Here is a 27,455-nt window from a genome sequence, read left to right as displayed (position 1 = left end):
TTTATGGGATAGTTATAGTTATTTATTTTAATAAGCATAGGCTACATGTAGGTGTGTACTGTACCTGTAAACTCTGTTTTGAAAATCGATATATCCAGGTCTATGATAGCACGCTTAATTGTTTCACAGGTTTTTTTTGTTTGTTTTTTTACACAGGAGTAACGTGCAAAACTCTACACACGTATCGCATGGCTTTAACCACAACCTGCACAACATTGTGGATTTACAGCACTTTGTTCAAATGCTAACACACTGCTGTCAAAACTGTTGACCACGCATTCAAAACGGTACAGATTTCAGCCTGGTGTATTTCAAATAGAGCCCGACCGATATATCGGTGGGCCGATATTAGGCATTTTCAAAAACTATCTGTATCGGCATTTATAATGGCCGACAAATGAACATTTAAAACAAATTAAATAAAAACGGACAAAACCATGTTGTGAGTTTTGGCGTTGCATAGTTTGTCCACCAGACGGCGCTCTACAACGTCCCTGTTGGCAACACTCGTGTTTAACCCTTTAAGTTTCATATCCTAAGTTTGTATTTTTATTTATCAGAACTTTAATATATTTTGATGTTCCTCTGTTCTGTTGTGACAATAAAACAAACAAGTTTATTTTTAAACTGCATTATCATATTATTTTAGTGAGGACTCATAAATAACTACAAATAACTAATGTTTTTTTAAATCACCAAATGTTTGTATCAATATCGGCCTTAAAAATCCTTTGTCGGTCGGGCTCTAATTTCAAACACTGGTGACAGCAATGGTTTCTTGTTTTAGACGTGTTAGTGAACACATACTGTATATAGGGAAAGCTCATAAAGCCTTTTATTTGGAAATAAAGAAACACCAAATGAGACTGAAACAGTTACACATTGTGCCGTTTGAGAAAACAGTGAACAGGTAAAAGAGCAAAGACACCAATATGTCCAGGTCAGATGTCTGAGGTTACATACACAGTTGTGAAAATGTGAAAAACACTTCCTTTACTTTATTAAAACTGCACACTTACTGTTGTTCACAAAGTAATGGCGGTGTAAGCAATGCAATTTGTATTTATAGATAATGCAGGTTCGCGGCAAGAGATGACATCCAATTTGTTGATAAAAAAACGTGTAAAACTTCTGGACTATTACAGACCTTTAGTTTATAACATTTCCAGTAATGACCTAAAATTCTACAGACAAAATATATATATTATATATATATTATATATATATTTACTGTAGGTAAGCAAAACTGAGGATTTTCATTCATTCTTGTTTAACTCAAAACGTGTGTAAAATAAAAAAGGAAAGAAAATAATGTCACTCTTTTTTTATAGAATATATTGATTAGTGTAAAGTCACTTAAATTATACAAAGTGTAAAGATGAAAAGTTTGTAATTTCTGTATTGGTGTCTGACGGTAGTGTTTTTACTCTCTGTGTGTTCTGAGTGACAGTGTGTGTTACCTCGATGAGGAGTGTTCATAGTGTTATACTGCACTGAGCCTGTTTTGAGACGTGTGTGAAGAGTTGTGTTGCTTGGAATGAGTTTTGCAGGTGATGTGAACTGTTCAGCTCAGGTGACTGTTGGTAATGCAGACTGTAGTTAGAGTTTTGCACATGTGGCTTGTGACCAGTGTTTAGCAATAGAAAAAAAAACTGTAGGCCTAAGCAGATACTTTGAAATATACTTTCTACCTGCAGTGAGGTTGATAGGTTTTCAATGTAGTGATTTCCCAGACCCACTTAAATGACCACATGTGGGTCCTGGGGACTTTGAGTGTGTCCCCAATAAAAATTGTGCTTTTTGACAAATTGTAGTGTTAAACTTGTGTTTGATGTTATATGGTTCTATGCCCATGTATCATGTCGCCATCTTTACCTTGACACAGGAACATTGTAGGTTATCAGTTGGGTTGGGTTCGAGAGCAGTTTCTAAAATAGCGCATTGGTCTCAAATTTGGACAAACTGAGGATTTGTCAAGAGACATGGTTTAGAGTTCAGCTTCTTTGATTCCTGATAGCAAAGTTTGGATATACTGCTCTTACGCTTAGACTATGTGGTGGGTAAACATGTGTCAATGCACACGTATACGGTGTACCCTCACAAAAGACAGTAGTCAAATAGGAAAATGCAATCACTGCACAAAAGCAAGTACAAAATGTTCTAACGAGTAGCTAACGCTTGTCCAACACGAGTCTTTTAAACATTTTTTGCGGTTTTCTCACACAGGAAATTATCAAACAGAGCTTCTCTGACAGGCCCAACACTCTATATAAAGCAGGGGTCACCAACCTTTTTGAAACTGAGAGCTACTTCATGCGAAGGGCTACCAGTTTGATACACTCTTCTGCTCAGTTTGCCTTTAGTTATATATGATTATTAATGATTAATGATAGTCATCTATATGAAGACACTGATCACGTTAATGATTTCTCATTATCAATAATGATCAACAATGACTTAACAAGGTGGGAAACAGATAATATCAATATTCAATTTTCATTTTTAGAACAGGCCTGAGGGCTACTCATGTGGTCCTTGGGGGCTACCTGGTGCCCGCGGGCTCCGTGTTGGTGACCCCTGATATAAAAGGAACAAAGATACACTCTACAGTATGATGACATTATTTGCACCAACATGTCTCAATTTGGGACACCCCCATAAACACTATTCCATGTTTACAGGCTATTCATTATTTTTTTCCACTTAACGCTTCTCTAATGCTACTTAGGTTAGTGTCAGGCAGCATAGTAACACTGTTTAAAGTCGGGCTGAGCTGGGGGTTTGGGGTGTTACTGCTGCCCTCAGTAATTCCATAAACAGCAGGGGAATGAGCTATGGTCTACCTTAAGCCAGGGTGCCGTTCCAATCATTCCCCAGGCTTTCCTTTCCCCAGGACATCGGTCATTAAAGCTAGTAGACGTGAACCTAAATACACAGCTACAGAAAACTTTGTGTTCTCCACAGTTCAGCGGCTTAAACCGGAGACACACAAGCTAGGATTCCTATGTTAACATGGCTTTACTCCATGTCTCACCTGGCTGGGAGGCTGGCTTGTTAAAAAAAATGATACTGCTGCCAAACAAATGTCCAATACAACTGACAGAGCCAAGAAGATATCATTTGAAGAGTAATCACTGCTGTTATAAAAAAAACCTGTCACATAAAGATGGAATGGCCATATTAAAGTAGCAGGTATCCAAGATTCATGATTTGCTCACAGTGTGACCTGATGATGCTAACTTTCACTGTTATAAATGTACTACATGCCTGTCACAATTGCAAAACATAGTGTGTTTAAAACAATAGACTCTTAGTAGATTTTACATTATATTGAATGTGTAATATACTGCATTTTCTACACTGAGACAGTTTTGTTAGGAAGTCTTTGTATTTGCAAAAGCAATGGTCATTGGGCTGAGAAAGTAGGTCGAATATTCTACTGACATAATCCACACAGTCATAAACTTAACTGAGAGCCATGCTTTTTAAAACCTAAACTCTACTACTGAGAGCATCCCCTGATGACAGAACTATATACTATGTTTACCATGAAAACTTCAGGACTCTCCTACAGTATATTTCAACTCTGTCCTCATGAGTCAGGCCCTTAGACTGCTCCCTTGAAACTTACTCACATGTACTACCCATACAGACCAACTGCCATTGCCTTTCACCAGCACATAAGGTCACACATCATTATATTTTCAAGATGCTCTTTTATGGCACAGGGCTTTATTTGTTGTTTTGTCCTGTTTCCATGGATCCTAAATCACAACACCTGTTTTTAAAAAGCCTTTACCTACTGAGTGTGTTCCTTTGGATGGATTCTTTCCAAATGATGTAAAGACGGCCCATTTGTAAAACATATCCAGAAACCATACGCTAAAGCTTTAGCCCTCATGACAAATAGGTATTGTAACCTTGATCTTTAAATTTCATGCTACAAGGCATGACGTCAAACTAGATATATGTAGGCTACCGAGCTGCTTCGGGGTTTTACTGTAATGTGTGTTAAGAAGCAGGCCGCAAAGGGATGAACAGGAAAATTCTGATTCTGAATTGAATCTAACACAAATAATAAAATTGTTCACTTGCTCCATATGTGGCCAGACCTAGTAATGCCATTTTCAGCTTCAGCATTGTTAGTAAAAATCCTTGATTATGCGGCACGTTTTCTTAAAAAATGCGATGGAATATGCGGGATATTTATGCGGGATATTTATGCAATTTTATGTGATGAAATTGCGGGAACTTCCAAAAACTGCGGTTTCATCGTGGCTTCATCGCGGGGTTTGCAGCTTTTCGATGATGCTCACTTCGCATAATTACGTCACTTCATAACGTTCCCATGGCAACAGGGGAAAATGGCTGCTCTTGTGTGAAGTAAACGCAACATTTTTCAACTTTCTGCTAAGATATATGGGACTTTTTTGCAACGAAAATGCGGGGATTATGAAATCATGCAAGCCCCGCATATTTTGCGCGGAAATCGGCAATTTATGCAGCGAAAGTGCGGCATATTTGAAAAAATGCGGCCCCCGCATAAATATGCGGACTTTGGCTGATTATGCATTGAATTATGCGATCACATAATCACGTTTTTCTGGAGGGACTGGTTAGTAGAGGTGTGACGAGATCTCGCCCCCCCCAGAGATTAAACGTGATGAGATTTCTCGCCGAGGCAAAAAGTATCTCACGATATCCGTACACAAGTGCAGAGCAGCAGCCTTGAAATTAGCATAGAAAATCCCCCGCCTGTTCTCCAAAGTTGACTCCGTGTTTACTTTTGCAGAGCGATAGCTAAAGAAGGAAGCTGCCTGTAAAACCCAGCGTTTGAACGTTTGAGAGTACCGCCTCTCTCTCTCTCGGCCCGAGACACACAAGCGTCCGCAGCGTGCAGTTCACTGTGGCGCTGTCTCGCGAAGACCACTCTCTTTCTCTGTTAAAATGAGTCGTGAAACGACAGCAATTTTTACTTTTAATGATATTAAACAAAGAGAACTGTTCTCGGTTCGTCCTATAATGGTCATAAATCGATACTAGAGTGGCCTACTTCCATGTTTGGTGCTGCAATTGATCAAATGCAGAGGAGGAGAAAAGAGCATCTGTGTTCACAAGAATCATCTGTTTGATGGGAATATATTTGTGCTTTAGAACGTAATCACCGTGAAACGATCGTAAAATAAGTTTTATTTCTCTCTGTCTACTGTACAATAGTCTCGCTTTGCCAGACCCTCCTCCAAAGCGCACTGAAGGAGGGTCTGGCTACTCTACATAGCATTCGGGGATGGGAGGAAAACGTGCTCTGGTTTAATGGCACAGAGCCGCTCATGCGAGAGAAAACTCAGATTGGACAGATAGTCTAGCTAGCTGTCTCAATTTACCCTGCAGAGATCTGAGGAGCAGTTAACCATAGTCCTCATGAATCCACCGAATTTAAAATTCCAACACAAAGAAGCGGAAGGAAATGGAAAATACACGCATCCGGTGGAATTTCCTGCAGCACCGGAGCAATCCCGGAAGTGGAACGCAAAAGGAAATAGACTAACTGTGCAATGACAAATTAAAGTACAAAACATTTGGTCTCAACTACTGCCAGAAAACGCTTAGTTATGTTGTAACCTTGGTTCTCTGAGTGAAGAGACACTCTCTCCACCATACATATGGAATTAGTAACAGTGTAACCTCGAATTGTGAGCCATATATTGTTAAATCCTTGCATGAGTTACGTTGTGTGAAGGCCACACAGGCTGACCATGCCAAACTTCAGACTAATGATGAAATCCTGTTCCTCTGAATTCTCACACGTTCCATATTTACTGGTCTCATTTGGTGTTTTCTGCAACAGTTGGGGTGAGCTTGACAAAATCCTGAGCCAGTCCCATTCTTTCCACTCAGATCATAAAACTCGACATTTTCCTCCCAACAGAACGATCCTTGTAGGTCTAGCTGAGCACAGTGAGTCCTACACAGCAAGGCCATGGAATAATTAAGCATACTCTTTCCATGCCACATCACAGAGGAAAATATCATTTCTATTTTGATAAATGCATTACATTACCATCCGATTCATAGCCACAGAGAATCAAAATGGCCTACCACGAATACAACAAGAATTTACTAAAGTGAATGCACAGTTGTAATAGGCTTGTCAATCAAAAATACGCAACAAACAGCGAGCAACAGTAGACCGGGGGTGACAGGGTCGACAGGTCACCAGAGAACCATCCATCATGGCTGTCAGACAGGGACACATGCTGGCCTTGTACATACCCATGTTTAAACGAAGCTCACCATGGTGGCCTTACACAGCAAGCCACTCATAGTGGGTAAATATACTGAGCAAAACACAACCTCATTACATGTGCTCCCACTCGTGAAAAATATATCATATGGGCCCCGAACAGCTATTGATTTACTGTGATGTTTACTGTGCGATGTAGGATGTATGCGAAATATGACTTCAGAAAATACATTTTTAATAAGACCTGCTTCTTCTACGACTGCCGATGCCAACAATCCCAGTTAGAGAAAGGGTGAAAAGTAAAGGAAGACGGTGTTTGCCTGGGACCCAAATCAAGCAGTCATGTTTTTTTTGTTTTTTTGTCAGAGTAAGCACTCCTCGCGTTCACATACATACATACATACATACATACATACATACAGTCTATGGTTCACACTGCTCTCCAGAGTACAATAAGTCGTCCTGTCTGCCTGGTGAAAATGTCAGCGACAGGGTACAGGCCATTCTTATTATACATCCGTGGTACAGACAGCTGCGGAACTGGAGCCAGGGTGAGTCTGAGTGAGACGGAGGCAGCTGCCCGGAGGAAGAGAGGCTTCGCCTGGTCAGGCTCCGAGATCACATTATCTTCTGCCTTCTGCTTAGAAGTGGTGAATTTACAGCTCACAGCAACTGAGTAGAATGTGGTCTCTGGCTTTTGTTTGATATCTAGTGTCGGCATCGTGTAAGCTATTTGTTTTTGAATTTCCTCTTAGCGAAATGCTCTGAGTTGGGCTTTTATCATGAAGGGTAGAAACGCAGCCATTTTCCCCTGTTGCCATGGGAACGTTATGAAGTGACGTAATTACGCGACGTGACTATCATCGAAAAGCAGCAAACCCCGCGATGAAACTGCAATTTTTGCAAGTTGCCGCAATTTCATCACATAAAATTGCATAAATATCCCGCACATTCCATCGCATTTTTTAAGAAAACATGTATGTATCCGTCATTCGGAAGTGCTCCTACTTTCTTTGCAAGCTATTACATTTGTTTTCTACCCAGTAGTATTTCAACTTGAGTAGGGCAATGGAGTACTTTCTCAACCACGGCCGACATGAACAACATGAACATCTGGACAGATCATAAGTTGCAGGTTACACTGCCTTTTTCATATTTTGTTTTATATTTGAAACATCAAATAATAAAAGCTGTACTGATCTAAAGAAGCTGTTTGCCATTCAAACACGCTGCAGGCTCACTGCTCTTTCTTCACTTCCTCATATCTGTGTGAGCTTATTCTGTTTAAACTCCCATGCAAATCGCTGTAGGAAGATGGATTATACAATTCCCTGATTTAGCAGCTTTTGTCTCCATGTGACTATTATTATTATTATATTATTATTATTATTATTATTATTATACTTTAGTCAAATATACATTTTTATTGACCCTGACATTTACTTGACAATTTATACCAATAATAAGCTATTATCCTGGCTTAAACTCTACATTTCTATTTAACTGGTCACAAATTGTACTCATAACGGAAGCTTTCCTACTGCTCATCCCAAATGAACTGGTAAGCAACCAGAGAACTCCCTCGACATGCTCATTCATTCAACAACATAGAAGCCCATCTGTGAAACATTTCCAACGTGAAGCCACTTTCCATGATCCTCTCCCATGTGGTGCTTGCAGCTTTAAAATGCATTGATTGGTTACTATTTCAATATGGGACTAAAATTTTCCCCCTGACATGTTTTATGAGCCGTTGTTCCTCCACCTGCTGAGGATTAGAGATGGAAAGAGAACTAATCACTGCACCAACACCGTGGTTTTGGCAGAGATCCAATGAGTCACTCGAAGCACTCAACGTTGAAAAGCAGCTCAGCTTCCCAGCCACTGAGTAAAAGTGCCATTCACCAGTTAACCGCAAAGTCAGCGGCAGTTGTCATTTAGGAGAGGAAAGAGGAGAAGATGGGTATAAACTATTTTAATAATGCCAGTATAACATGTGACGCATGAGAGCTAAAGATGAATCACATTGTCTTTGATCAAAAAGTCTCTTGAAGGGATTAGCTTGTCATACGTGTGACCGGTCCTTCGGTCTGGCTTAATCTTGGATGTTACGAAATCATTTTGTCCACTTCTTTCTGGTCCAGTATCTTTTGCCAGGAACTTTGCCTCATAAAGCCAGTTGCACATTCTCACTGTGTCATCGGGGGAAACATTTATATTCATTTAAGGAAGAGACTGAATCGATTGTGGAATAAATCAACGGCCGCCTGACTTTGAATACTGAGCCACACAGGATCTGAATAAGGGAATTATACATGAATGTGAAACCATTACATAACTCTTCGTGTAATATACACAAGGACTATGCTCATTTCACTGATGAGGTTATTCATTACAGAAAATGAAATCTTTAAACAACAGTAAGCTGTTGCTTTCACTTAAGCTAGTTTACAATATTTTCTTCCACTTGCTACTAAATTATGCCCCGAGGATGTTACCGCAACGGACCTCAGAAAGGTTGAATGCTACCTGTTGCAAATAGCTTTTCCAGTCTTACTACATTTGGTCAATAGTGCATGGGAACATTTCCCAATAGCTGAAGAATGACTGTTTTATGACATTCCTTGATAGAAAACACATGAATCCAAACTGTACACGAGCCTGATTTCAGAGATGCACTGAGGCCAATATTTAAATCTATCGGCTTAAAGGGAATGGTAAATGGAAATTTAAAAACAATACAATGGAAAACGCTGATTGTACGGTATACAATCAGTAGGAGCACCTAAATAGTTGCACACATAGTGGAAACAAGTTTGAATAATACATTCATACGATAACTGCAAGGCTTCAGCTATTGACTCGTGCACCGTGCTCTAACTTTATTTATCCTTTTTGAATTGCCCTTTAAAAAAGGGTACTAGTACTCATGTACTTGCTTGGTATGTAACACCTAAATTAAAGTAATGTAGCTAAAGCTTTGGCACATGAGTGACATGCAACTTTTTTCCCCTCATTCATTGGTATTTTTTACCCTTCCCGTTCCCATTTTATACGCATCCCAACACTTTCAGAGTTTAAAGTTGACACATAAAAGTTAGTCACCAGCTGTAAAATATTAAATGTCTATACTCCAAAAGGGGAGAATCACCCATATTATGCATTGTAAAACAAACTTCACAGGCAAACTGAGAATTTGTATTTAACACAAAGCTACAATAAAACACTGAAGTAGCTCAAGGCTGAGAAAAACTTAACTGATAAACATAGTTGCCCATCTGGTGTTACTGCAAGTCGGGTTCAGACAATTTCATTTCAATAGCTGGCAAAGCAGTTAATACCAGATTAAGAAATAAGTTCAGTAGCTGCTAGAAAAGTCTAAAGCACTATGTAATTGTGCTCTTAGGAAAACACTACTGTGAAGTTTCTATGTGCACTGAACAGAAAACTGTTAAATACTATTAATCTTAGTTGAAACAGGAAACCCAATGACAACATTATTGGCCTTGACAAAAACTTGCAAATGTTATTGAAAACAGGAAGACAACACAAAAACAACAGACGACAGCCAAGGCAACAGTATCCAAAGCCAAGTCTTTGCTTGAGAAATTTAGAGAGCATTGGCAGGACTGTCTACACTCTGACATGACAACGTGTTTCATATCCTTTTGTCTACCAACATACACGGACAAGTAAGCACAGCTCTGCTTTTGAAGTCTTTACGTAGTTGTCCCCCAGAAAGATGTAGTTCAAGTGTACTGCCTTGTACGCAGATCTAGCCCGTTTCAGACATCTCTCCCGCCCCCCCAGGCTATAAACCAGGGACAGCAGTCGCTCACCCAGACCTGGTCTAGGTCAGACACCTGGATCTGCTTCCTATCTGTCAGCCTCTTCCCATCTCTCTCGGGGCAAGCTATCATTCACGGCCAATTAGGATCTGATCGGTGTAACAACGCGGCTGTCCGCCCACCACCAAAAGAACCATGCAGTCCTAGCCAGAAATAGTGGTGGTGTTGAACCAGACGGCCAGGGGGCAGGGGGTTGGAAATTTGAGTAGTGTGTGTGTGTGTGTGTGTGTGTGTGTGTGTGTGTGTGTGTGGCTAGTGTTGTGTTGTGCATGCTTGTGGATCTCTTTTGTGCCATGGGGAGGAGGGGTGGTGAAAGAAAGCTGTTGCTTTCAACAAGAATGTGTTCATTTTTAAAAGGGAGAGGGGGAGGCTCTGAGCTCAATTTGTCTGCCTACTGAAACACTGCAAGAGGATTTTTTTTTTATCATTTAAAAGCACCAAGGAGGGGGGAGGGAGAGAGGGAGAGGGAGAGAGAGAGAGAGAGAGAGAGAGAGGTGCAGTTGAGAGAGACAGCCTCTTAGAGCTGTGAGGCAGAAGTGATGGATTCAGCCCACAGAAAAGTGACAGTCTTCTCCTAACGGGCCACAGGCAGTACACAACCTGCCCTGGACTCTCACCATTTATCAGGAAACTACCTCCACCATCCAACTGAAGTTACCAGTTGTTTCTTGAAAAGTGCTGTAACTTTTTCAAGAGGATTTTTTTTGGAACAATCTACTCAACATTTGCTGAAGAGTTTTCTGGCAAGTTAAGCTCCTGTTGGGCTAATGACGGTGTTTTAATAATAGGCTTTAAAACACCACTACCCTCCACGGCTGGAATGGACTGAGGTGACAAGGAGTGAACCATACCATAAAGGCAGAGCGCAGAAAGGGGGAAGAGGAGGACGCAGGGGAACAGCTTTCACACTCGGGATGACTTTCTACCGGGAGAAACTTCAATCAGCTCTGCCAGGAGGGCAAGGCAACTGAGGGAGCCCCATCAATACTGTGCAGTTATCTCGTAAGCATTGTGTAACCTTTCACGTGTTTGTATATTTATCGGTTTATTTTTGTAACAGGGACAGTGCACATTTTGATTACTTTATGTCAGACATTACTTTAATTCACTGCATGGATATATTGTCACTCACAGAGCACGTGATGACCTTTCTTGATGTGACAGACGTTAGTGAGCTCAGAATCTATCAACCCAGTGGCATTTCCAACACTATGGTGAAGCAATGCTCACTCCCAACCTGTTGCACTTTACATAATGATTTGGTTTGAGCTTAAATTCAGCAGATGTCGTGCAGCATCCGTTATCGGACTTCCCGTTTGGCGCCAAAGGGTAATTTCTTTCTGATGACTAACCGGACTGATGACTCTGATGGACTTGGTGGAGGGGGGTTAAGTCAGCACAGGGGGATGCTGGAGAGCTGGCTCTCTGGGCTAAGTGCTTCTTCACTACTGATAAAAAACACTCAGCTTGTCAAAACCCAGGACCCTGAAGGGGTCAGATAAAGACATGGGCAATGAAGAGTGTGTAGAAGATGACAGGCAGCAGGAGCTGAATGATACATGCTGACATAGGGATTTATTTTACAAAATCTAAATAGTACCATTCACTTCTATAAAAAAAAAAAAAAGAAAAAAAGATAACCTATGTCAAGCAGTCTGCAGCTTCAGGATGTTCCCCTGGGCTCAAGAGGAGAGGGAAGCAGGCGGTTGAATCCCGTCTTTGTTTCTGTTGCCAGGGTAGTGTTTGGATAAGGGGGCTTTGAGGTAGAATGCTGGAACTTATCGGAACAATTCCCGAGGCCCCCTGCCTGACTCAGATCACAAGTGAGGGAGGCAAGAACGCACCATGCCGCATGAGACAAAGAACGAAACCTAAATTTGAACAAAAACCTAAACTCTCCTGCGCCATGGAGTCAAAACAAATACTGTCCTATACCATCAGACTGAGCAGGTAGTTGGGGTTAATCATGTCCAAAATGTCATGTTACACGCTTACAAGGATTACATGCTTGAGGAAAGAATGAGGTCACCCTCAAGGTAATGTAATAGTGCAGATTACCATGAGCAAATTGAATTTGACTCTGATCCAACACATATTGGGTGTCATGCAGGAAACTGCCAGTTCTCAGCGGAGTTGGCGCTAATTTGAGCTTGCAGGACAAAGCCGTCCTGCAAAGTGTCTGCTTCTTTGCTGCTACTGACAAATTAGGTGCTGTGTAGTTGTGTTGTGACCTCCTGCTGTGGATGATGATGATGTGACTACGAGGCATTCTCACCGAAAGTAGGACACTGGGAATGAATTGGGTCAGTAGATACGGTATGTCTTAAAGGTACGGTGGGGATAAGGGGCGTACTGGTCCTGCGCCTCGAGGGTCTAGAGCTCTCTGTCTGCCACCACCATTGACTCTCCATGGGTGTATGGCAGCTCACTCTAATGAGGTGACGAAGAATGTGAGGAATGCCATGCTCACGCTGAAATGAGAGACATCAGCCAGTCTGAGCGAGGCTGTCCACCTTCTAATTAATATGTGCTGAGCATGACCAAAAAGGCTAGAGCGCAGCGCTGGTCAGAGACGCAGTGACCTACCCGCTGCACTCGCCTATCACACTTGATTTAACATTGAGTAAAACCCAGAAGGAGGAGTCGTGTAAACACAGACTTACCACCTGACGACAGTAAAACCAAAACATTTTGGTGTGAAGCAGACCTAAAGAAGTCCCCCCCCCCAAGAGAAGCTGCCAATCAAATTATGAAGAGAGTGGCTATTCGCTGCATTATTCGCTCATTCAGCCCTGAGCAGAGTAGACGTACATGACACTTTTCAACACAAGTTAATAATTGCAGCTATTTGCCAGTCAATAGCAGCCTGTTAAAGTGAACTGATGTTAGCACAATGATTAGCTGTGGGGGCTGTTAAAAGCGAAGAAGGAGGAGGCGGCTTTCTGTTGTTCCCTCTGGCAGACTGGGGATGGGTTAATAACAGGCTGTCTCTGTCGGGGCAGATGGGACTCTCTCAGGTCCCTGGGATACTGAGCCCAGCAAGTGTTGTTATTTGAAAATGCACATTATCGAAGAAAAAAACACTGGCAGACACGCACACACATACCGCATTCACTCGGTCACACACAAACACATTTCATCACAGGCTGCAAACATTTTCCCCTCAGCTTTGAAGTGTAGTGAAGCCTAGAGAAGGAGATTCTGGGCTAACGACGTCCCAACCTGGGACTCCTCCGCAGTGGGGGCAAATCACACGCCATTTCTCAGAGACAGAGCTCATGTTCCAGAGGAAGAAACCACAGGCCACTGGCCAAATACAGTCATCAGCACATTACAAGGGACAGGCTCTGGGCTGCTCTTTTATCTTGGTATGGGCTTACTTGTAAGCTATTTTTAGTGATGTCTTTAGGGCTTCATCTATCAATGCGAATGGATAATTTGCATATTGCGAAAAATGATTCATGACACGGAACCAATCAGCATTCGCTGAGTTGACATCATACAGCCAGAATTAGTAATGAAAGACCTCCTACTGTGCTGACACAAGACAGTTTCGTGGCAAAGGTACCTTTAAGTACCTTTTTTTTATAAAATTCATGGGAGAATCAAAGCGTACATTCCGCTTTACTGAAAGGGATTATTTTCTAGGCAGGTAAACTATAATATCGGAAAGACCGAGAGGCTAAATAAGAGTACAGTGTGCAAACAAAATAAAATAAATAAATAAAGTTTTTCACGGCAGGGAAAAGTGTTTACACACTCTCCTCTAGACAGATAAAACCAGAAGGGTCGAATGTGCCAAAGGTCATGTTCGTGGAGAGCGCTGCATTTCTCTTCTCCATGTTTCCAACCTAATGTGCTGGCAGCACGCCCGGATTAACAAGACAAAAACAGTTCTGCTCTCTTCCCATGTTTGTGCTGACTATTGTATGCTAGATTATCTTTCACACCGAGATAGGCTATAACAAATGGGTGAGGACTTACTGGTAAGACTGGCAATCCTGACGCAGATCTTCAAAGCCAAGCCAATATAGCCCTCTCTATAATGCTTTCTGATTAGACAGGCCCCTTCTGACTCTGGGGAGGTGTTACACTGGACCCCTCTGTAATCCAATATGCAGCAGCTTTCAATTAAGGTGCCCCAGGAGTTCAAGGCCTTGTTATCCTTACACAGGAGCTACATTCTCCTCGGCGCTCATTGGCATCCCCTAATAACGCCACATCATCTCCAAAACCTGCCTGCACTTATTTTTCTAATAAAAATGTCGACACTTTGAATTCTGGGGTTAACAGTTAAGCCTAAGTATCCCATTCCCATAGTCTTGAGGAATGGTTTTTGCCACAAGGTCCGGTTATGAAAGACAACATTTAAGAGCGACTGTAATCTAGACAGGGATATAGTATCTCAGAAATGAATCAGAAATGAATACTGAGACAGATAAGGATAACATTATGTAGTGTGTAAGTAGATGCATAAATTAGGATTAATTGCCTTTCAGTGTCTGAGCGCAGCTTTTATCCCTCTTTTGGTAAAGGCTATGGACAGGACTGATGCAACACGATCAATATTTAAAACAGTTCCATGAATAGCATCATCTGCTAGTGTCTCAAATTTTCCATAAGCAAAGATGTCCGGGCCTGCAGAGGGGAGCAGATAGGAGTGTTTGCGTGTGTCAAGGACAAGCAGTGGCAGTCGCCCAGAGAGAACTTGCGCCAGCATAGCAAACTAAGCTAAACACATTCGCCTAACAGCAATGTAACTGCCTAAAGAGATCATTAGAAAAAATAAATATTTTTCTCAGGGGCAGCGAGGGGATTTGTACATTTAAAACAGCATGTACTGCATACTTTTGTTAGCTGAAAGCTGATTTTAACAAACCAGGATCAAGGCCCGATGTAGGCCTATTCAATGAATTACACTTTAAAAGCCATAGGGAAAACGGCAGCGTGTGCTCATGCCAGTCGTGATACCTACAGTGTAGCAACCATGCAATTCCTGATTTATATATTACACATGAATATAATGCGTTTCCTGTCATGGAAAGTCACGGCAGCCACTGGGGCGCTCAGCGGGGCAAGTGAGCAATTTTCTTTCAGATCTAATCTTTTTCGGTAGCCCATATTTTTGGGAGCTGTAATGACCTCCAGCCCTGTCTAGGGTGAGATCTGAATGCACAGCGCTTCTGTGCCTGTCTGCTCATGGCAAGTAATGGAGGATAGGACCAGTGTAACTTGATGGGCAGCCTTCTTCTGGTCTTAATCAGCTAGCTGTGAGGGACTCCATTGATGTCAAATTCTGAGGGGTTTCAGTTCTAATAGTAAGGGAACAGTTTCAGAATAGGTATGCTCATACAGTCTGCTGCTTACCAACTACAAAAGTCAGGCATGAAAGTGGGTCAGGGGTGAAAAAGGTGAGAAGGATATTACCCCTCTAGGGGGGTCCGGGGGCATGCTGCCCCGGAAGAACATTTTAAATATTCCATATTTTAAAGCATCAATCTGATCCATTTTGAGATGCATTTTTTGCCAACCAACAGTGTAATATTTCAATATGCACTCATTACAGTTAATTTGACTGGCAAAACAGTTAAAGTCCTTCTGACATTACACAATAATAAAACTCATAATTGTTAAAAACTAAAAAGTTTTGGATCAATTTTTACTTCTTCCAACCATATGTTAAATAAAGAGTCAATGTGGATTTACATATTGCAATAATATCATAATCCTAAAATGAATCATTGTGAAAACTAAACTCATCATCAAAAAAGCGAATTAGTACATTCATGATTTTGTCCATGTTGATATTAGCTGCTTTATTTACATTTATTAAAAACGTCGCATTGTTAATCTTTTAATATAGCTAGAACTCTGGGACGTAAATACCTGCCATGCTGATTCCAAACAGACAGCTTTGTCAAGGCAGTTTGGGCTTCAGATAGCTTTTACACAGTGGCCATTGTTAATGACAAATCGTGTTCCGCTATGAACGTGCACACTCGTATTGTTTGTATCACGGTCGGTCAGTAAAGCAGTCGCAACGGTAGCGGTCGTTGCCGGTAACGTACTCGTATTACAGAGTGCATGGACCAAAGCTTTGGGACTAGCAAGAACTGTCTTACTGCTGCTGCCGTACAGTCTTCCTTGAACATGAGCTACAGAAGCAAACACCCGGCTCCCTCAGTTTGAGGCACTAAGTGCTAAACGGCTTCCCGTCTCCACCCTTTTCCTCTTGTCCTCTATTCATGCCCAGCGTCATTTGTTTTAACTACTTTCTCAACTAAAGCTGCCTGTGTCTACATGCTCCAAGTTTGACAAACTTTGCCTCCATTTTTTTAGCCGCGTTACCACGGAGACCACACCGGCACAGCACACTCACATTTTGGCCGCCCTACTTTGCATCTGATTGGCTAGGCCTCGATTCATTGGTAGGTGGAAGTTCGATGATTGGTTAAATCCAGCGCATCAAAACAAATCCCATGTGGACTTTTTAATTTATTTATTTTTCTAAAATAGTCATACGCCAGAGTACTTAACCTCCCCCCCCCACCTTAAACATTTTCTCATTGAATCTACACGATTCACGTAGGTCACCTATTTTGGTTTCAATACGGCGAATTTCGCCGAAAGGTGAGTGATTTTCATGTCTGAAAAGTGAGTCAGTTAGGGCTGTTTTTTTTTTTTTTACTACAATACAATCATGTTCTCCATTTTCTTCCCCATTTTCCTCAGGTTTTGGTGAGTTGGACACATGGAGCCCCCTTCAATGGTCCTGCTGGGGCTCCTTCTTGTTTATGGACTAGCCTGTGGTGCCCAGCAGAGTCAGCAGAGTCTGTCGGACAGCAGCCATGGCAGGGACAGGACCCAAGAATTGCAGAGTAGTGAGGATGATTTAGAGAGAGAGTTTCTCTATGCTGGAAGAAGCAAGCGTGCGCCAGCTGACCAGCAGCAGGACAAGTGCTCCTACACTTTCATTGTGCCTCAACAAAAAGTAACCGGAGCCATCTGTGTCAACTCCAAGGAGCCGGAGGCCATGCTGGAGAATCGGGTCAACAAACAGGAGTTAGAACTGCTGAACGTGGAGCTACAGAAACAGAAGAGGCAGATCGAGACCCTGCAGCAACTGGTAGAGGTGGACGGGGGTATTGTCAATGAGGTCAAGCTTCTGAGGAAGGAGAGCCGAAACATGAACTCCAGAGTCACTCAGTTGTACATGCAGCTGCTCCATGAGATCATCAGGAAGAGAGACAATGCCCTCGAATTGGCTCAGATGGAGAACAAGATCCTGAACCAAACTTCCGAGATGCAACAGCTCACCAGTCGATACAAAGATCTTGAGCACAAGTACCAGCACTTGGCTTCTTTGGCCACTAACCAATCAACTCTTATTGCCCTGTTGGAGGAGCATTGCCAGAGTCGCCCTCCCCCTCGTCACGTGCCCGTCCCCCAGCCACGGCCTCAGCCACCTCCACCATCACCACCTCTCAACAAGCCTTACCAGCCACCCGTCCTTCCACGAATTACCAAGCCGATCAGCAATGAGATCCAGAGTGACCAAAAATCTCTACCGCCTCTTCTTCCAACGATGCCCACTGGCACACACAGCCCCTCGACCACCGACAAGCCCTCTGGTGAGTCTAACAGTCCAATATGAACATTTAAATATAGACACTTCATTTCTACGGCCTATTTTTGATGCATTCCTACCAAACACACCAGTTGCCATCACAAACAAAGGATTGTTTCTGAGCTAACTACCCTGTGAACCTCTTAATAACAAGACAACACCAAGTACCCATTCTTCCAGTCAAAGCCAATTTAAATACGTCCCACACTTTCAAAGAGCAAAGGGCTCTCAGTGAGAACAGAATGCTGTTGTCTACAGCCTTTTGAGATGCATATCTAATTGCTGTGATTCAACCCACACAAAAACACAAAACATATTAGCAGGATAAATACATGTGCCTAAATGGACAGCTGGATTCAAGTCCATTAGATTCTTGAACAAATGTTAGATTGATGATGAAGCTTTAAAATTGATGTGAAGGGTGTTTTGTGGTATCAATTGCAGTGAAAATTATGTTGCCATACCCTTTCATTAGGAGACTTCAGTTTGAAAATGGTGGAAACAAGAACAAACCAAAGCCTTTTTCCATTGACATTTTGTGCTACTGCTTGCCATTTTCACTAGGCTGCATGTGAACAGTAGACTTTGTATGGAATGTTTAAAAGGAGGCAAGTATTTTCCTGCCCATAGCCATGCAACTAACACCCCAAAAAGTTACATAAACCCTTAACACAAACAGAGAGCTTCACACAATGCAGGAAAGAGGAAGGAAGAGAGAGACATGAAAGAGCAACAGAGAGTTGGAGGGATGGAGTCTGAAGTTAAAAAAATAAAAAGGGGGGTGGGTAAAGTACGAACAGAATGAGATACCGAGAGTCAGTGATGTCATTTGTTCCACTTGCAGCAGGCAAGAATCACTCATATGTTCCACCAAAGCAGCAGACTTTATCAGGCAGAACAGAGCAGGGCAGGGCAGGGCAGCTCTCTGGCTTGTATCTGCTCAACAGACATTCCTGAGAGTAAATGGATGGCAGAGTGAGCTGAGACACAGATATCATCCACAGAGATTTTATAAAACCAAAAACAACCTTGTTACTGAGAGACAAACTTCTGGCTATTATTATGTGAACACTTTTACGGTTCCTATACTTGGCGTCTCAACTGAGCAGGACCTCATGACATATTATAAATGAAGTGCTTTGTTTCTTCTTTCATACACCTCCTCTCTTTCTTTATATCTCTTCGCCCCTTCCCTCACCTCTACCCCTTTGTGTGACCCCGTATTCTCTTTTCAATTGTTTTCCGTTGCATTTAAACTCTGTGAAATCCGGGCCAGTTGGCAAACCACACAAGTGTGAAATCTTGAGAACTTAAACACTTTCACAAGCAATTGAAGCTGGGGAGCCAGTTGCCCCATTAGTGTTTTTCCATTATCTACTGGGTTAGGAATTTTGAGGTAAAATCACAAAGGCTAATTAGGTTTCACAGATTTGCACCATAAAATCCAATAAAACAATATTGACCTTGCACAAAATCTTCAAAACATTTGTAGCATGAATTATATTTCTGCAAAAGAGCACAGGGCTGATGCTGCATAGGCCTAATGATTGCCAACATTACTTTTCTTTAATTCGGGGGGGGGGGGGGGTTTCTACCCACCTGTAAACATGAAATGCATCTTCATAACATGTTGTAGATGCTGTCCTGTTACTTTACACGACTGTTGTAATATTGGGAAAAAAGCTTCAGCAGACTTGCTGGCAGAGAAGTGCAGCTAAGAGAAGGATTTACAAGCAGTCCATAAATTAATTTAGTCCCGGAAATCCTCACTTCAAAACATGACGTGAGGCCTTAATATGTCATGTCTTCAGCAGAAATGATGCGTCTGTATATTATAAAGTAGAAAAAGCAAAGTGAAAGGAAGTCAAATAACAATAATAATCCTGCACAGTATAGTATCCCAGATGATCGAAAGTGTTTGCTAGCATTTCATCATTCAGTAGTCAGGATTCCCTTTGCCCTCATGCCAGTGTTTCTTTTGGCTGCACAGCCAGCAGCCATTTCCCTTGTGAGAGGAGCAGCCAAAATCAATTCTGCTGTTAAAATGAGAGCCTCTGCTGAAAGATGGGATTCCCTATGGCAAAGTATAAAAACTCTTTGTGTCACTACGGCTTTTTTCTCCATTTCCCTTTCTTAACGTTTGAGCTACTGTGGTACCTGACTGGATTTTACTTGCTATATATATATATATATATATACATATATATATATACTATATATATATATATATATATATATATATATATATAGCAAGTAAAATATATATAGCAAGTAAAATATATATATATATATATATATATATATATCTTGTTGTCGCCATTTTGTTTAGGGCCATTTAAGGATTGTCTGCAGGCTCTGGAAGATGGCCACGCTGCCAGCGGCATGTACCTGGTGAAGCCAGAGAATGCCAACCGGCTTATGCAGGTGTGGTGTGACCAGAGACATGACCCAGGTGGCTGGACCGTGATCCAGAGGAGGGTGGACGGCTCCGTTAACTTTTTCAGGAACTGGGAGACATACAAGGTGCGGCAACTTCACACCAAATCAAGGACCTCATAGTTTGGACTAAAGCTGGTGGCATATGTAGGTTGTTTTGCCACTAACCAGATGTGAACCAGTAATGAATAGGTAATTGTTGAGCTCTCAAAGTGTCTGATGAAGTAACAGCCTCAGCCACTGCCACATGCCACATGACTCATTAATTCCAGCAACATCAGTTGGTCTTTGTGAATGAGTTCACAGTAAAATTAAAATGTGGGAATATTGGACTTGAATGTCACATTAAAAAAAAAAAAACATATTTTCTGAATATTGCATCACAAGTTACCTGATAAACAGGTCTGTGGAGTTATTTTTTGTTCAGGGGAACTCATTTTCTTTTTTCTTTTCAAAGGGAAACCCCTCACGCAGGGAGGAACAGTTCACTGGTTAACGTTGGTTTGTTGGCCAGAGATTCACAAGGGTCCTGATTAAATCTCAGTTAAAGGCAACAATGGAGATCTTTCCAAGACTTTTATGAAAACATTTAAACCGCATGAGATCTGAAATTGCATGTACACTCATCAGAAGGGGTGTTTCCATGATTCAAATCATGTGCAGGGTCGGGCATACCACAAACCATCTTACAGTATGACCAGAGCCAGAACAAAGCAGTGACACAGCATCCAGTATGTTGGATTTCATACTATATACACTTGTTCCTGCTGTGCTTACAATAACAAAATAATAGTGGAAATCTGGACAGCCGATGCTAGCTATAAACTTGACTCAGAGGGTCCATTTATAATAATGTTCCTTGACGATAAACAACCCCATAGAAGAGGTAAACTCATAATTACCTCCAGAACATCTGCAATGACACTGAATCATTCCCCAGACATCCAAACTAACTGTTCAAAGCTTTTCAAACAGCATTCAGAAAGGATTTCCTAGTGGCCGGGTTGGATCAGTGGGTAGAGCAGGCGCACATATACTTCGAGGCTTATGCCTCGACGCAGAGGTGCAGGGTTCGAGTCTGACCTGTCACGATTTCCTGCATGTCTCTCTCCCCTTTCTCACCTAGCTGTCCTATCGATTAAAGGTGGAAAGGCCCAAAAAATAATAATTAAACAAGAAAGGATTTCCTAATCGTACTAATAGTGTTTTTCTTATCACTGCCCTTCACAGCAAGGTTTTGGCAATATTGATGGCGAGTACTGGCTGGGTCTGGAGAACATCTACTGGCTGACTAACCAGGCAAACTACAAACTGCTGGTCACGCTGGAGGACTGGTCTGGTAGGAAGGTGTTTGCAGAGTATGCCAGCTTCAGGGTGGAGCCTGAGGTCGACTTCTACAAGCTAAGGGTGGGCCGTTACCATGGCAACGCTGGAGACTCCCTCACCTGGCATAATGGCAAACAGTTCACAACACTGGACAGAGACCATGATGCATATACAGGTAAAAAAAAAATAAAGTATTACAAACCATGGCAGCTTAAAGTTTTAGTGTGTATCTTTTTTATATTAATGAACGTCTGTTACATTCAAGCCATTGCCAAATGACTATCAGCTCCACAAAACGCTCCCTTTATTTCTCAATATGACTATGTTCAGAAGGTTGTGGCGGTCATGGAAGGCTTGTATCATGTGGATGCGCTGACAGTCTTGTTGTCATTACTTAGAATTCCTCATGGGGGCGGCAGAAACTACGCACTATAGCTTCAAAACCTATGGTGGAAAATACGTGTTCAATGAAAATGTATGTTTATGCACGCAGCCTGACAGTTGTGTTTATTTTTTTTCTATGTTTCTAGGCAACTGTGCCCATTACCAAAAGGGAGGCTGGTGGTACAACTCGTGTGCCCATTCAAATTTGAATGGCGTTTGGTACAGAGGAGGACACTACCGCAGCCGATACCAAGATGGAGTCTACTGGGCTGAATTCAGAGGAGGAGCCTATTCGCTAAAGAAAGTGGTCATGATGATCCGTCCAAACCCAAACACCTTCCACTAAACATCCAAGGAACACATACTGTACTGTATCTCTCACTAAACAAAAGCCTTTGCGTCTCCTAAAATCCATGCAATCTTTATCTTTTTTCTTAAAAAAAGGTGCAGTAGTTAAGACTTATAAAACTAACTTTCTGTCATATTTGCTGAAACTGACCCCATGTTCCAGTAGAACCACATGAAGCAGATCATTTAGAAAAATATCCGGCTCCTCTGGCAGCGCCTGTAGTGCGATTTGCAAAAATCCACAGCTCCCCGTTCAGATGCACCAATCGGGGCCGGGGGGTGGGGGGTGTCTAACTGCGTGTCAATCACTGCTCATGCACACGCATTCATTCTCCCTTGTGGGGGGAGGGGCTTAGGAGACCGTTTTGGGCTTTACCTGAAAGGGGGGGGGGGGGGGGACTGAGAAGTTAAGTCCTGGATCGTCCCAATCCTACCTACAGCACCTTTAAATGGAGTGGCACCACAGCAAGACCGATGACAAAGAGACAGATGAAGTGCAATTTCAAAACATCAGGCCGATATAGTGGTACCTCCTGATAATTCAAAGAATGTGTGCACTTTGTGCACTGTTATTCTGTTGACTCAGTACAGACGTGTGCTCATTGCTCAGGAGTTGTTTTAAATACACTGTCTTTGATAAACCCCAAACCTGCTTAGTTGACAGTGCTCTCAATTGAATATATTGTTTGTATTAATCTAATTTGACATTAAAAGCACAGATTACAATAATTCAGTTAAGTAGCAGTGAGATAGGAACCCTACAATATATATTTAGTATGTATGAAAAGTTGCAGTAACAAGCAAATGAGGTTGACACAGGAAACCTATCCAGTGACTTTTAATTTCATTCTAAATACATTTAAAAAAAATAAAAATAAAAAAAATAATAATTTAAAGGAACAGTAACATTTATACAGGGTTGATATTCTGGCCAGTTTTGTTAATTACAACAAAATACTATAAAAATGTGCCATTTTATTTTTTACCATGAACCCAAAACTGTTAATAGCAATACCTGAAGTTATTAACAGTATGCTTATGAAACATTTAACAGATCTAAGAACAAGAATCAACTTACTACCAAACTTTGAAGAGGTACACTCTCTTCAAAGTCCTGCTTTTTTTCATAAAAATACTTGTTTTAAAATCTTGAATTGCTTGAACAGGTATCCACCAATTTGCTTGAATGAATCAAGCACTGTATTTACTGTATAAATTTAGTGGTTTGTTGATGTCAATAGATCCAACACATTGCGTTTGTACATAAGATATTTGTAATATAATGTATTAAACCCTGTTATGTCACCATTACATTGCAATAAAATATGTACAGCTTGTGTTTCTCTTTTTTGACGTCTCTTGGTATAACATAGTCAGTATAGTTAACAAGCAGTCATAACTGCTGCCACTAAAGTAACAATTATCCATTTTCCAAAAGTGAAAGTCAAAACAAATTATTTGAATCGGTGTGCATTTGTCTGACATATTACACGCTTATAACTGTAGCACCTGTCAACTGTCATGAACAGGAATTGAAGGTGTAGTTCATTTAGTGTAGTTAGGCTAATAATGTCACCGATCTGTCATGATAGAGCTATCGGTGTAATACCAGTTTATTACGTATTAATTGTATCCTTAAGATTCTCAAATCTACCATCTAACTTAAGTGACATTGTTTATCCAATGAGACTTAATGACAACAGTCATAAACATTGCTAGAAAAGTATAAACTAAACAGGAAAGTTTAAAATTAAGATTGTGAACGTTAATCCTTTAGATTTCTATTTTGGTGAATTTAGAACCCTGTGGTGATGTTGAGTTTTAAATATGCAAAGTATGCAAGAAAAAAGCTTATAGAACGTAAACCCATGATAATATTTATGTTGACCATATCAGATATGCCTTTTTGGATAATATTGGGAGTAAAAGAAAGATGTATTTTAAATTTTAAGAAGCAAACGGGAAAACAGTGTTTGTATAGTGAATAAAACAAGGGATTTAAGAAAAACATTTAAATATGAATCATAAATAAACTAATAGTATGAACTGTAAATGGAGTACTTCAATTTTTAAGACTATTGTTTTAGATGTTTCTGCTCTCTGACCAAAAGGTTTAGAGTATTGTAAATACTAGTTGCAAAGATTACTGCTATGTTCATACTGAAAGCATACAGCTTACAGTGCATGCCTCCACCACGCAGCAACCACAACAGTTTGGTTCAATAAACATAATGGAATTCTTGTAGTAGAGCGACAATTAATATACCACTGTGAAAAACCACATTAAGTGCTTATCTTATCACAAAGACTAAGTTATGAGAACTGGTTGCATAAAAGCATGTTGTCTCAAAGACTATTAAGCACAGTGTTAGTGTACGGAGTCAGCACACCGGGGAATGACAAATGAAGTGTGACAGGCTTGTAAGACTAATGCATCCTGCAGACCCCTCCACTGACAGCAGAAACCACCTTTATTTTACTATGTGTCAATGAAATTTCCAAAGTCAGCTGGAAAATGAAGCAACACCGATTTTACACTGCAATGAACCAAGCTTCATTAATGTCATACGTTGTGACCACATTTGATTTGAGGAAGGTTTAGACAGTTCAGAGAGCATTTGAAACCAATGTAGTATGAATTCCTGGGACTGGCAACTTTAAAAGACAATCTGACATTGTCTAAAGAGACCAAATATCAACAGAGCAAAGCGTGACGTGTGTATTTAAACTCCCTCGCTCCGAATAAAACATAACTTACCATGTTAGTGTTACGTGCTGCCAAAGCAAAGATGGATGCTTACGTGATAGTAGCCAAAACACTTGTCCTACATTCAACCGACAAACACTGGCTGCTAAAACTGGCTCAAGTCAAAAGCGGAGAAGCTTTCTTCCCCGTGACAAAGAGGCTTTGGATGGGACAAAGGAAGGCATTCATCACTGTGACTGTCACTCTGTCAGCTGTGTTTTTACTATAGAGGGATGGGACAGTAAAAAGTACTTTGTACCAAATCCTTCTGTCTTCCCAGGTGTTTTTTTTTTTTTTCTTTTTTTTTAATAGCAATTACATCTTAAACCAGTTTAAAGTCTGTTTTGTCAATTAACCTTGTGGTAAAACAGAGGACGGTGTTTCATCGTCTCCATAAACAGAGACGACAGACTCTTTGGATGCCGTTTACGTCTGAGGACTTACCACGATGGAAAACCTTCAGTGAGGGTGGCCTGTGCAGCCCCCACTCCTCAACCAACATGGAAAACCATGAGCTGACACAGTGCTCACTCAGCGCAAAAAGAACCGCATTTCCTGGGCCTTCAAACCTGAACCTTCAAACTGATCTGTATTGTTGTTTCACATCTGTAAAAGTCCATGTCCTTGTACTCTTAATGGAACCATTTTTAACTTTACCGTGCTCCCAAAAATTCCTTTCACCCCACCTTTTGAGTAAATGTAGTCATACCAACAGAAACCACTGCACAAATTATTCACCAGGGACTTTAACCACTCACATTTCATGCTTTTACTAGGACCAAATGCAGGCATCTCAAAGAGAAACGGCATGCCACGTAACTTATAATTTATTGTCAATTTAAAGCCCTACCAAATATGATAAATGAATCGGGGTAGACATTACATTAAAAACAATTCAATGTAACTTCAAAACAATGTGTGACCCCTGGATAACTTATATTTGAAAATCACTCAGAGCCAGATACCGTCCTTGAATTGAAGAGGTCAGCGCTTGTGTTCAGGATGTTTTACATATCTAGCACCAGAGATGGGAAGTAACGAAGTACAAATACGTCGTTACTAGGGGTGTGCAAAAAAAAAAAAAAAAAATCGATCACATTCGAATCGCGATTCAAGCTCTACCGATTCAAAATCTATTCATAGAATTATTTATTTTTTTATCGTATGTCTACTGAAATCACATGGGAAAAGTAACTACATTTACATACTGTGAATCTTTTTCTTAAACCGAGAATCGTTTTTGGATCGAATCTTGAGCCTGCAAATCGATATCGAATAAATATTGTGACATTTTCTGAATTGTGCACCCCTTTTCGTTACTGTACTCAACTAGCTTTTTCAGATATTTTTACTTTACTATTTATTTTTGTGCCGACTTTTTACTTTTACTCCTTACATTTTTAAACAGGAATATCGGTACTTTCTACTCCTTACATTTTACAAAATTGGCTCGTTACTTTAGTTTCAAATAATTTCAGTGGAATTACCGTTATTATTATTCGCGTCATCAATACCGAATTCAATCTAATTGGATGGGAATATACGTTGTAATAATGTGCTGCAAATTGTGCCAACCGAAACACCACAAACTGTTGGCTTTCAAGAATTCACCATCGAATTTGAAAAACAGAGGTAAATGCATCTTTTTGTTGTTATCAAAAGCTATTTGTTGTTTGTTTCAGTAACTTTTAGTTATTATTATTATTACAGTTCACGTTAATGGTCAGCTACGTTTGTTCTCCTGCTAGCGTTGACGATGCCTTGCTTCGCTAACATTTAGTGAAGTAACCCAAGTAACGTTAAGGTTAGCGAGCGTTCCGTTTTTTTGAAAAAAAAAAAAAAAATCCAATACTAGTTGATAAAATATCTGCATATATAGCTTTATATTGAAAAACGAATTCAGTAACTTGATTTAGTGCAACAGTGCTGTAGTAACGTTAACGTTGCTCAAGGCCGTTCTTGTTTTCGAGACCACTTAAGTTAACGTTAACGTTACTTGGTCTTGTCTCAAATCTACTTTATTTTGGGCTAATGTTAACGTTAATGTCTCAAACCTCTCAAATGTAAATTCATATCTTGCTACTCTTATACAATAATAATAATATTATATAAGATTATTAACCTGGAGTCCCAGTCTCTGTCACGATAATCATATGTATATGTGACGTTTTAGGCCTATTGGCAGACATCCATTTAAAATGTCGGCAATGGCATATAAAGAGCCTTTTTTCCATGTCCACTGCCGTTTCTCAGCTTGCACTCTAGTAACATTTGTGGTCCAGGTAGCTTTGCATAAAAATTGGTTGTCATTCGCAAGGCTACTTTTACTTTTATACTTTAAGTAAATTTCCAAGCCTGTACTTTTTTACTTTTACTTGAGTAGAGAAGCAAGTATCTGTACTTCTACTTGAGTACGGGAAGTGAGTACTTTTGCCATCTCTGTCTAGCACTATGAAAGAACTGTGTGTGGAAGGGTGGCTTTTCCACTGTATTCTT

At 40.8% G+C, this 27,455-nt stretch overlaps 1 protein-coding gene across 1 annotated transcript; it reads left to right on the top strand.

The window, feature by feature from the left end:
- The first annotated feature begins 10,617 nt into the window (after nt 1-10,617).
- On the top strand, nt 10,618-22,560 carry angptl2b (angiopoietin-like 2b). The gene is made up of 5 exons (XM_078250156.1): nt 10,618-11,094; nt 16,825-17,723; nt 20,049-20,242; nt 21,386-21,656; nt 22,012-22,560. Exons 2-5 carry the CDS (start codon nt 16,844-16,846, stop codon nt 22,209-22,211), a joined length of 1,545 nt encoding a protein of 514 aa, XP_078106282.1. The 5' UTR covers nt 10,618-11,094; nt 16,825-16,843; the 3' UTR covers nt 22,212-22,560.
- The last annotated feature ends 4,895 nt before the right edge of the window (nt 22,561-27,455 follow it).

This window comes from Sander vitreus, chromosome 5 (genome assembly GCF_031162955.1).
Source record: "Sander vitreus isolate 19-12246 chromosome 5, sanVit1, whole genome shotgun sequence".
NCBI lineage: Eukaryota > Metazoa > Chordata > Actinopteri > Perciformes > Percidae > Sander > Sander vitreus.
This window is presented reverse-complemented; position numbering and strand designations above follow the sequence as displayed.